Raw genomic sequence first — 12,774 nt, forward strand, 5'->3', positions numbered from 1 at the left:
CAAGTTACATCTTATCAGCATTCATATTTACTTGGAAAAAAAGAGTAACGATTTGGCTTTGCAAGCAGCAAATATTTCAAAGAGCAAGTCTAATACCAGTATAATACAAGTATATATGGCTCAACATTAAAATAATAAACTCTTTTTAATTAGAAAACTGAAAAAAATGCTTCTCAATCTGAAGTCATGTCACTACATTTTGCTCACGAGAACACAGTTTACAGTCATAAGTTGCACATAAAGGGTTTATTTTAAATGTTTTAAGGATAGAGTTACATCATAATTATAAAAATTACTTACAGAATTAAGGAACAGATTTAAACTGTTTATACTTCTAAATGCAGAGAACAGGGAACTGTCTACATTGTTCAAAATAAAATAAAAATAATGAAACCAAGCTCTAAAGATGAAGTCATTACCTAATTTTAAAATGTGAACACGAAGACCTTTGAACTATACACATACCAAGAACCATCCAAATTGCACTAATGATGTAAAATACAAAAAGCACAGCATTTTCAAGGAACCAGAAACTGTTTGCATCATAATTCTCTTCCCTGAAGCAACTAGTCAATTCTATCTGAAGAGAAAGCCTCCATTTTAAAATAATTCACTTAAAGAGGGCTTCTACTTGTTGCAATAAAAAGGGTTTTCCCCATAGTCTACTCCAACATAGTTTAGGGTTTGGCACTCAAAAGAAAGAAGAAAAAATGTAGTGTTTTGCAATCAACTGCAATTTTATTTTTTCATTAACAGAATACATGGTCCCTTCAAATGCTGCGTGACACATACAACTGGAAAATTACCTTCTGTTGGCACTATGCTTGTCTCACCGGTGCATTTAATCCTACTAACAACCATTAAAACAGCACGATAAGCAAATTCACAAAAAACTGAACACAAAATAAAAACAGAACAAAACAGAAACCTAAACATTTTAACATGCAACTTTAGTTTGTTACACTGAACGTTCTAACCCCTCTAAGCATGCAAAAAAGGATGGTCTGCATTTAAGGTGGTTTTTTTTTTTTCCTTTTAAAAAGTTTTACATGGCAGCCTGACATCACACACACACACAGTATACAACAATACTACAGCAGTAAATGTGAAAGGCTAATAACTTTTATACAAAGATCCATGGCTTGTGCCATCACAAGCCCTGTGTGATTTTGGAAAGCAATGTTGAACCCCTATAACAAGGAACCAACATTTAGTTACCAGGGTAACGCAAGCACTGCATGCAGATCTGAAACATGAGCCTAAAAACAAAGCCCAAAGCAGATGGGCAGGGAGTGGAATTAGTCTCAAGCCTCAAAAAGGTGGTTTAAGCTATCAAGAAAAAAAGAAAAAAAAAAAAAAAAAAAAAAAAGGAAAAAAAAAAGGAAAAAAAAAATGGAAAAAAAAGATGAAATACACAACTGACAACTGGTACATCTTAAAACAACCATAAAATTTACAGTTTATAGATTATACTCTAATTGGCAGAATATGTGGTGTATTCAAGAGGCTTGCAGAAAACCCACAAATGCAAGCCTAATGCTAAAAATGTTCCAGTAGACCTAAACCTCAGATACTTCCTCAGATACACAGCCCAAAGTTCAGTGTACTAGGTTATTCATGTATCTTGTGTATAATCAATACACTCAATCATTCTTGTGCCACAAATATCAACTTGGGCTCATGGAGCCAGGCTCAGCTTTGAGATTTACATGCAGGACTCTTAAGAGTCAATAGGAAACACATAACAGATCTGCATGATGAAAACACTGTTGCAAATCTGCTCACTTTGTTCTAAATATAAGGAACGCTTACGACCGGGTACTTAGTGCTTAAGGACTGCATTGAGAAGCTATTCACTGAAAGACAATAGCCTGCCTTTGGTTGCCCATGATGAAATACTGGACATAATACAATATAGTAGCAATGGAAAAATAATTAAGGAACCACATTTCTATGGAGAGCATTTATTACCATTCAACAGCATAATGAGGCACAAGCCTTAAGGCTGGAATATTAAATCAGGCAAAAATATGGACTTTAAGGGGCTTAAACCACTGAGTCTTCAATATCAAGAATACCCAAAATAGAGGTCATGTAGACCTCTGATCTCTGATTAACAGCCACCTCTCCTGCATCCTTCCACTAATGGCAAAAGGTTGGACATCAGAGTATTTGTTCCTTTCATCAACAGAGTTGACTGTCTTCACATACTGCATTTCTGTGAAGCAGTTCTTCAAAACCTACAGAGCACTGCCTTAATGTAACGTGACAATTTTGTTGCTGTACTGGTCATTGTTGCAATTCTGACACTTTTGAAAGCTGCCAAGCTTAAAAAACCCTAACCTTCATTTAGAACTATCTTGTAAGATTAAAATTGTGAAAGGATTTTGCTGTTGTGGACTGCTATTTACATCCACAGTCCAATGCAGATGACTGAACCACTGAGACTGCCTATAGCTTCCATTAGATAGCACACCACTGCATGCAGAACTCTAGTGTTCATAGAATGAAATTCACATTAAAAGTATACCTCAAAGCAAGTACAATGTACACCACAAAAGGCAACAACAGGTTTAAGCTGTAGACTTGTCCAGACACTCCTTATGTGAAAAAGCCAGAAAAGGAACAAGTTGGGAAGATGCCTTCTTGATCCCAAATGATTAAAACCAAACCAGACCATCAAAAGATTGCAACAGACTGAGCAGAAGGCAACAAATGCTTCTCCTTCCCTAAAGTAAGTCTTCAATGTAAAAGGACATTCCCTCCCACTCCCCTGGCACGGGACTGAGTTTACCATGTAAAATATTTAACAACTGTTAGGCTTTTAAGTCCGCACACAAACATTGAGGTTGCTAGGTTCTGATATTAAATGAAAGATTACTGATTGCCAATGTGTAGTCTAAAATCTTCTGAAGTAGCGCATAGACTGTTAAAGTTGTGGCACCAAGCACTTGGGTTTTGCCAAGAAGTGTGTATAACAAACAAATAAAGTTCAACGTTTAGGATTGAAGGCAGCCTTGTTGCATGTGTTTTACTGGTTTCTATGACTTGTAGATACGGGCCATTAACCTGCATTTTCTCATAATGTGGTTATACACATTAAATATATTTTGATAGCTTAAAGCCTTTTCACTAAAAGGTGCTTAAAGTCGAACACTTCATATCCTACTGCCCTGTGACTAGTAAAAATGCACAAGTACTTCTATGTACTGCAAGTTCTTGAAAAGCTCAGTCTGAAATGAAGTATAGAAACAGCAGATTGATGTTACTTGGGTTAGGCACTCCACAGTGCTGCACAAACTGTTTAAAACCTTTCAGAAAAGTTACTTCTGTCCCAACCCTGAAAACAAGGGCTGCCAGTAGCCAAGAAATTAAACGTTACAAAAGAAGGCATATCAAAATATCAAACTGCAATTGCATGTGGCAGTTGAACAAGTGAGTGTAAGGTTGAAGAAAAAAGTTTAAATCTATGAAAAAATTTAGATTAATGGTTATAATACTAGATCAACTTTACACAGCTTGAATTTGCAGCTGTTCTTTGCTTTTAACTCCCTCCTGCCCAAATATACCAACTTCCTTCAAGAAAAGGAGTTTTCTTACACAAAATGTGTCATGTTTGTATTATTCTGAACAGAACAGTTTTGCTGGCAGAGATTGTGGGTTCGCAGGGACATTTAAGCTTTCATTAAACTGGAAAGCAGTCAAGTCTTTGTCTCTACAAATTTTACATTTAACAGTTCCACAAATTTGGCAAAAGTTCACGATGATATCTAGGATGTCTTCACCAAATCGTAGACATAAATATGGAAATCATCATCAAACTTGATGAAATAGACAGATGGTTTGGCTTCAACTTGATGAATGACCATGCCAGTCCTTTTTGAGCCATCTTCTTTGGCATATTCCACTTGTTTGCCTACCAGGCTGTCCACAACTTCACCTGGTTCCCGTTCTGCAGGAGGTGAATCATCTGTAACACAGAAACAGTGTGCTTTGGTAGACTTTCATGGAACTTTTCAATATGGAAGACAGCTTCAGAGTTGTCTTTGAAACTCACATGGAAAACTGGAAGCTTTAAATACAGATTATGTAGAAAATTAGTTTTATGTAGAAAACTATCACCTAATTTGCCACGCTTCTAGAAAGTACAGTTGCAGAAAAATTTTCAAGTAATGCTGTCTTCAGTCTTATTGATGAGAACAGCACTTTGATTAGCAAGAGAAACAAATCTTTTGATGGGAACTTTTACACAGAAATTACAGAAAATGACTGTGAATAAATGAATTTAAGCCACCAGGTCTCCTTACCAGAAAGGCAGCCAAAGCAAACCTCCCTTTTCCCAAATAAATGATTTTAAATTTCAGTGCAGGTATGCCACTTCAACAAAAACTTCCCATCTAAAATGTCAGCAAGTGTAAAGTCCTTATTAAAAGGGTCTTTTGATTCAATATTGTAATTATGCTGTTGGTAAAGTATAACCATATCATTATCTTTGTCCACCAAAAGAGCTTACCATACCTTCTTTCTCAGCTTGTGCTCATTTTGGAGTAGTTTAGATGAAATTCTGTTTTGTATTTCAGTAGGAAATTTTCTTAGTAATGGTCACACATGATGTGGCTTTTGTTCTAGAAATCCTAAGCCTTTAAATTAGTGTCTTTTTTACCAGTTTCCATTAAAAATCCCTTCCAGGTTTCATTCATTCTATTTTCAGATTTGTTAGTTGTGAAAGAACTCCCAAAGGAGAAAAGAAAAACAACAGGGAATTAATGGACTGGCCAGTGCTTAAGATTCTTGCACAAACTGAAGAGAAATGTTTCTTTTTGTTTTGTCCTATAAATACAGCCGCAGATATTATTTTCTTAATATCAATTTTATGTAAGAGTCTTCCTTTGGAAAATTGCAAGTTAAACTTGTATTTTCTTTTACAAAGTGTTGACAAAATTTTAGTATTGGACCCAGCAATACATCTTCCCCTCACAAGGAAAAGCTTAAAAGAAATTAAATTTTTGTTTCCTCATATATGCAAAGCTTGTCTTTGAGAAGTGAGAGTTCCCTAGAAACTTTAGTTCTAAAAGGCTGACAAGTTGTACCAAAGTTACAGACATATTTCCAGGTATTCTAAAAGCTGGTTTGAAAAAAAACTACGTTTAACATCTACTCATTGACTTAAAAACCTAATTCCAAGGATATGGAAAGCATTCAGATTCAGGGAAGGTAGCAAATACTTAGTGCTTTGAAAGCAGGTAATTAGTAGATCAGTCTTGTGGTGAGCACAGAAGAAAAAGTGAATTAAAACCCAATCAGTACTTCAACAGCAAGTTGAAAGAACAGAAAGTACTTTAGCAGTAAGCACTTTCCCCCACTCACACCCCTAATAGGGTGGAAGAAAGCAAAGCAGACCTAAAATACATTCCACATCCTTTTTAACAGTTAAGAAAACAGATTATTTGAAGGTCTAAATCTGGAAGAGTTTACTTCATTTCTTTAGGAAGTGGAAGGCCACTTTCTTCCTCTAACATCTGTGTCTCATTCTTTACAAATAGCTGACATTTTGCTTTTTGTTAGACTAAGGGAAAAATATATAAACACAGATGACTACTACATACACTATGCAAGTAAGTGCCACTTGTCCATTTAGCCAGAAGAGTAGTTGCAGTAATAGATCTGAAGCAAGACAATCTCAAACTCAACAAATTGTAACTTATATTTACATAAAGCACCACCTAGCCAACCTCTTCAGTTATCCAATTCCTTATTTTCTTCAAAGCCCAGATTACCTCTATCAGACTAGTGTGTTTCAGATACACAGGAGAAATATAACTTTTTTTACAATCTCTTTTCCCCTTTTTTTGTATTGGCTATCCAAATCTCTTGAAAAATATTGCTTCTGTGAAATCCTTCTAAATTAATAGGAAAAGCCCTGATGACTTTCGCTTCCTGAAGGGAGGAAAAAAATACTTCTCCTAATCTGACAAAATACTTTTCTTGTTAGTATGATGCAACGTTGAAATAGACTTCAAAATATTAGTGCTTCTTTCCTACAAAACTTAATAAATTTTTTCAAACTAAAGACATCTAGCCCAGCAAAATTAGTGACTTTATTAGTTAGTAACAAAATGCTATCCGACAAGAACTGCTTCAGAAACACAAATCAAGAACCGTCTCAATGAGCTGTGATACTTCCACAAGAACAGTGAACTTCTGTTTTCTTCAGCTTCTGTTAAAAGATACAAGCATAAACTATTCCACAGTACTATGCATAATTTCATCAGAATTAGTAATAATTACAGAAAAATTATTTCAGCAGTTAACACGAATGTTCTTTGTTGTGCCATAACTTTTGTTACCTATGATACTTAAAATAAAGGGGAATAACAAAACAATCTTTGTCAGCTTTTCTTTCCATACATAAAACACAGCCAAACATTAATATAAAAAGCTGACACTTTCCAGAAGAAAAAAAATAACTGTCCTACTTACTTGAATCAGGCATAATGCGAAGGTCACCTTCTTTATAATCATCTAAGAGTTGGTACATATACAAGACGGGATCCTTCTCATAGGTAATATAAAACCATGTGTTCATAATAGGAGCTCGAGCCAAAACCATCCCCCTCCATTCATCTTTTGAGCCATCCTCTGTCTCAAACATATGTTCCACAGCTTTACCAATCATTGTGTCTGCCAGGTGGGCATCACTAATTCGAGATGAAGCTGAAATGATAGCATTTCTTAAGTTTATTCTAAAATACAGATATAGGTCTTTGTGAAAAATAATCTTTACTCTGATTTGTAAACAAATCTGACTGGAGGTTAGCCAATTCAAATGTGAAACAAACATTGCCAGTTCCAGGGACTTTACTAGTGAAGAACTGCAGAATGTTGTTAAAATAACAACACATCATTGTGCTCCTTATGATTAAACAATCATAGTGTAAGGTAAAGGCAGATCAGTTGAAGTCACAGAAGTGAAGATTCTGTATTTTAACTAAATACTGGAGGGAGAGAGGCAGGCCGGGTACAAGAGGAAGAGAGGCCAGTAACAGGACAATTCTGTGAAATTGATGAAACTTTGGGGCTTAGTGCCAAATAATGGTGAGGAAAAGTCCTTGTTATTTCATTTAAAAAGTCTTTTTCCCCATTATTAAAAGTACTTAGGGCAAGTACATGAAGAAAAACATGACATTATTACTGTCAGACATGCAAAAGAGCCAGCAAAAGATGGCCTAGTTTAAATTTTAACAAAAACATCCATGTTAACTTTACAGATCAAACTTATCCGTAAGACTAAACATAAACTACAGAACATACTGCCTACTGCTTGAAGACAGAATATGGCACTGCATTTGCTGATATTATCAAATCTTTGTAGAACAAAAAAATAAATAAAACAAATAGAACATTTAAGTTCTTAAAGAACATTTAATTGTAAATGTTGGCTTAAATGTATGTGAATTCAGGAGAAAAAATCAACACCTCTTACCAACTCTGTCTGGAAGAACTTCAAGCGCTGAAACTCTTTCATCTTTGTGCAGTTCTAGTCCATACACACAGTCAAATCCATCATATTTGATAAGATAAAGAGAAGGATTTACAGGAACTTGATCAAGAACTGTGCCCTTCCACTGTGTTACAGGTCCACTCCCCTCTTTCCATCCATGCTGTATTCTGCAGCCTACAATATTTCTTCGTGGCTGAGTAATAGGTTTGCTTGGTCCCACATTGTTTCTATGCTTTCTGTACACAGATACAAACATAATATTAAACAGGTACAAAAATGGCAATGTATTTTATAGCTTAGTGCACCTTACTCAAATTATGTATAGCACTGTATAGGAAAAAAGAAAATTACACTGCAAATGAGTGGAACATTCTTCTTTGCTTAAAATAGGCCAGTTTTCTACTGGTCATTTCTATAACTAGTTTGCTTAAGCCGAAAGAGCTAGACTAACTGTAAATCTCACTCAAGTTTCAAAGTACTTACTTGCCAGTATTAAATCCTTTGTTACCTTGTTGCTCTCTGCATAACACTAAAAAGAGCTATATCCCAGGAGGATGTAGTAAGTGGCTAACTAAAATTCTTCCAAGATATTTGTTTTCCCCAGCCTGTGTTTTCAGCTGAAGGAGATCTGGCTTCCTTTTCCATTTACAGATATTTTTGACTCTAAGACACATGGGAGCAACATTTCCCTAGCACTCCTTTTAAATATAGCAAGAAATAATTGTAAGTAATGGTAATGGCAATAGAAGGGTACTCCTTAAACGAGAAAAACGAGAATTAAATATACTTTTTTGTCCTTACTCTGTTTGAATGAAAGATGCATGGAAATTACAGCTGGTGAATAACAGCTATTGTTCCGATCAATGGTCATGAATGCTACTTGAAAGTTTCAAATGAAATACAAGTTTTGTTCTATTCAGTTATTAAACACAAATTACAAATTCTTAATTCAAATGGAAGAAACTAAGGAACATTATAACAGTATACTGGTGACAGAATTAATGTATTTTAGCATGTTAAGATGAACATATACATTCCTAAAAATATTAAATGGTTGCTTCATTGAAATTGTAACGAATGCCAACTAAATGTGAAATTAATTTTTGTGTCACTCCTTGCAGCATATTTTAAATTGCAGTAAAATTTGCACAACAGTATCACGCTTAAGAAAAACACCTAAAAGGAGCACCCGTTACAGAAAACAATACTCTTCCACAGATTACAGACAGTGACCAAAGAGAAACATCTCCAGAAATGATGAATGGTCTCAGAGGACTCCCTGTGTGATCCAAAAAAGACAATCATACCACTGCAATCCTAGAAGCAGTCTTTGAGAATAATCCACTCACTACATGACACTGGAATGCATAAAGGTGAAGAAGTAATTCTAACTAAAAAATAGACGCACAATTCCTTCAGCAGCTTGTCACACCTCTGGACTTTCATTCACCATGAAGATCTTAGCAGAGGGTTTTGACAAATTTCACTGTTGCTACCATTTGGCCTTTTCAGCAAGATCAAATTGCAGGTTTTGTATTCCTAACTGTGATAACACAGACTACAATAAGATCTCCAACTTCTTCCATGTAAAAGTCACTCTCCCACAAAGTTGTTACTAATTTTATGAAGAAACAAGAACAAATTCTGGTTCTACTCCAAATTCAAAATTCCCAATTCCAAATTCTACTTCTTGCTCAAATACCATTCTTCAAATTTTAATGGTCTCAGTAACGGTTTACTTTTACAAAAATGAGATCAGAGATGCGGTTCTCAGCACAATAAAAACGTGTTCCTTTTGCGTGCAAATAATTTGTTTAGTCCTAATGAATCATAGTACCACTCTAAAGCAGAATAAAAATAACTAAAGAAAGTTAAAAGAGATAAAACGATAAAACAGTTTTAGAATTTGTCTATGCTATTGATCATCATATTACTAAAAGAGGTAGAAATAACACTAAAAAGTTATCTATGCATAGGTAACTATCCATGGAAAACTATCCATGTTTAACGTAACAATGTTATTTTCTGCCTATGAAGCATAATCCACTTTAATGGGAACTGGAGTTACTTAGTCTGAAGAAGGGAAAGCACTGGGGAGATCTTACTGCTCTCTCCAGCTACCTGAAGGGATGTCGTGAAATGGCTGGTGCTGGTCTCTTCTCCCACTTTTAACAGCAATAGGATGAGAGGAAATGGGTTTTTATGTGCCAGGGGAGGTTTCGGTTGGATATTAGAAAAAATCTCTTTACTGAAAGTGGTGAGGAATTGGAATAGGCTTCCCAGGGAGGTGGCGGAGTTGCCATCTCTGGGGCGCTCAAGAAGGATTTAGATGTGGTGCTTCAGGATATGGTTTAGTGGTTGTTTGAATTGGAGCTGTTAGCAAAAAGCTTAGCACTCATTTTTGAACATTATGATGGGAAAAAGCTTCATAACTGAATTCAAACTGGTAAGTACCTTTAAAATGCCTCAGGGAGCAAAATACATTACAAATCAAGTATTCACCAGGTATACTTGCCATTCAAATTTGGGTTTGAAGATTGTACTACTGAACACCCATTCATGCTAATTTGTAATGGCTCATACTGTAAGAAATTAGATTTTCAAACTAGGAAGTTGCAAAGAAGACCTACTTGTAACTGCATCTGAACATGGAGTAAGAAAGGAAGTGTAAGTTTTGAGCTATCAGTAAATAGTAACTACAAATACACTTCCACTGAAGACAATCAAGTAACCACACAAACCTCTCCTCTCCTCAACAATGTGTTATTTCTGTGATACATCAAGAAATACAAATGCACATAATCTTCTATGACACTAAATCCAGAAGGAACAGTACTATTTTTTCCTTATGTTTCATTAGTATTATTTTTATAATTCCACAGATATTTTCTTTTGAAGATTGGGTAAAATATTCCTAGAAAGGCGGAGTGAGGAAACCCAGAAAATAGCAAGTCCTAGAAATAGCTCCTCACATATCAGACACATCCTCATTGTAACAGGCCCTTCAGTCCCCAGAAGTTTCAGGTCTGTTTCCTTATCCTGAAGGCAGTAAGCTGGTAAGTAAAACCTAGTTATGTGATAAGTTTTATTAAAAGCAGATACTTTAAAATCTTGAAAAGATTCTTCTGCTTTGTGTAGTCCTTAAAAAGTTTCTTAAGTCCTATTTATTCACACAAACTTCTTTGGCAGCTGCTACCAGGGAAACCAATGTGGTGCCAAACAGCACAGGAATAGTAGCAGAAAAAGCCTGTGCTTTCAGAGTTGTGCTTAAGATACAAATTAGCATTTATAAAAAGGAAAAATGGCAGCTGCCAGTAACCTATCATGTACAGTTATCCATTTAGGTTTGGTTGTTAATTTGCTGGAGTTTTTTTCCGACTTTCTAAGCTCAGAAAACCACCACATGGTAGAATTAAGGAAAAAAAAAAAGGGTGAAAGAAAATCATACCCTTCAGCTGTGAAAAAAGGTACAACTGTGATAAACAGAAGGAAAACTATGAAACAGTATAAATGCAGTACAGCTCCAATGATAGGTCAGTTTCAAGTCTTCTGTGGTGCTAAGCAGGAAGTTATTTTTATTAACACTTCATTAGAATTGTGATGTTATTACAGACTACCATTAATAGCACAATGGTAGTGAGAAATTTTTAAACTACTTTCTAACGACTTCCACAATATTCAGACTGTGAAGCAAAAGTTTTAATGTACTCTGCAATCCTTTGCAAGCTATCATTAAGTTGTGAAATTCATCTTCAGATGCTGCAGGAATCAAAATTACAAGTCAGCTTTAAGTGGGATCTGAATTTTAAAATGCTAAAGTTCACTTATAGTTAAACTGCAGATACAACCTGTGCCTCAGTCCCTGAATTGCCAACTAACAAGATTTATGAAGAAAGGATTGTTTTATACTGCTGCTTGGTACTCTTTCCTTATGCATCAAGGGTAGAAAGAACGAGATCCAAGAGATTGCTGACTGATATGATGTTGGTGATCAGATTCATATTGGCTGAGATCATCCCTACATCACTTTGAAGAACTGTCCTATAAGCATGGAATAATTTCCAAAAGGGTCAACAGTTAAATACCAAATGCTGGTAAAGAAGAATTCAGGAGACTCATCCACACTATCATTCTATCACATCCTCAATCACTGAGTCATGCCCAGTTCCATCCTCTTGGTTCCTTCCTCTGCCAGAAATCTTCTAAAGCTAGTATAAAATCTCCTCAATGACCTTGAAGTGCCTGTAGGCTTGTTCCTCTTTTTCTTTAAATGAGGACTAATTAAAAAAACTTAATCAGTGATATTAGTGATATCAGTAAATATTAGTAACTCACAGTCTACCATAACAGCTCAGAGTAGTATCAGCATATATTATTACAATCATTCATATCCTGCTCATTTATGGTAAACTAAAAATAAAAACCAATTCCCTACTATTTTGTCTCACTTTTGGACAGGTCAGTGATCAGCACACAGGAAAACATCTCGGTTTGGTACAAAACTGCTTTACTACATAATTAATAAACCACTGAACTCAGTTAATTAACATAAAACTAAGGTGGATGCTTAAATTAAATGCCTCAAAATCATGAAGCTTACAATTAAAATGTCTAACATCCCATAAATACCTTTATGCTAACAAGTTACAGCCTGTTTAGGTATTTAAATAAGTGTATATCGACACAACAATAAAGACAAATCTAGCCACCCTCAAGTACAAAAGGCAACCCACCTCTGATAGTCTTCCCATCATACACTCCTTTCTCTGAGCGGTTGAAAGAGAACAAGAGAAATTAAGTTTTAACCAACTCTACCTGCCCCTAAACAAATAAATGTTTCTCTTTGCCTTGTATGAAGATAGACAAGAATGGATTATGATGAGCTGGTGGAAGGGATTAGAGTAATTTTACATCAAGTGTTGTTTCTAGGGAAAGTTAACACTGTTAGCAGCGATTAACTATGTTAATCGTGGAAAACAGACTTGCCAAACAAATTGCTTTTCATTGATGCACCACTATAGGAGTTAAAATACATGTAGTAACATTTCAAACTTACCCAGCTCAGATTTCTCCCACCAGAGATGTATCCAGATATGGTATCTTAACTGTTGGACACTAAGACCAATTACACCCAGAACATTACCTCCCTTTTCACACAGCTACTCACCTATGTTCAGCTACTAGTATTTAAAAACATAGTAGAGGGAAAAATATATGCCATGAACGTGAAGGACAAGTAGGTATGCTTTACATACAAACAGCGGCCTCCTTAC

The 12,774-nt window shown here is 35.5% G+C and overlaps 1 protein-coding gene across 5 annotated transcripts in view; it reads right to left on the reverse strand.

Moving 5' to 3' along the window:
• Positions 1-222: 222 nt before the first annotated feature.
• SPIN1 (spindlin 1) overlaps positions 223-12,774 on the reverse strand; it is a 54,716-nt gene continuing 42,164 nt past the window's right edge. For all 5 annotated transcript variants that reach the window (XM_030466946.1, XM_030466945.1, XM_030466947.1 and 2 more), the window contains exons 4-6: positions 7,484-7,737; positions 6,481-6,714; positions 223-3,970 (exon numbers count right to left, since the gene is read on the reverse strand). In XM_030466946.1, coding sequence (XP_030322806.1) covers positions 3,771-3,970; positions 6,481-6,714; positions 7,484-7,737 — 688 coding nt within the window. In that variant the 3' untranslated portion in view covers positions 223-3,770. The remainder of the gene's footprint in view (positions 3,971-6,480; positions 6,715-7,483; positions 7,738-12,774) is intronic.

The sequence above is a fragment of the Calypte anna genome, chromosome Z (assembly GCF_003957555.1).
Source record: "Calypte anna isolate BGI_N300 chromosome Z, bCalAnn1_v1.p, whole genome shotgun sequence".
NCBI lineage: Eukaryota > Metazoa > Chordata > Aves > Apodiformes > Trochilidae > Calypte > Calypte anna.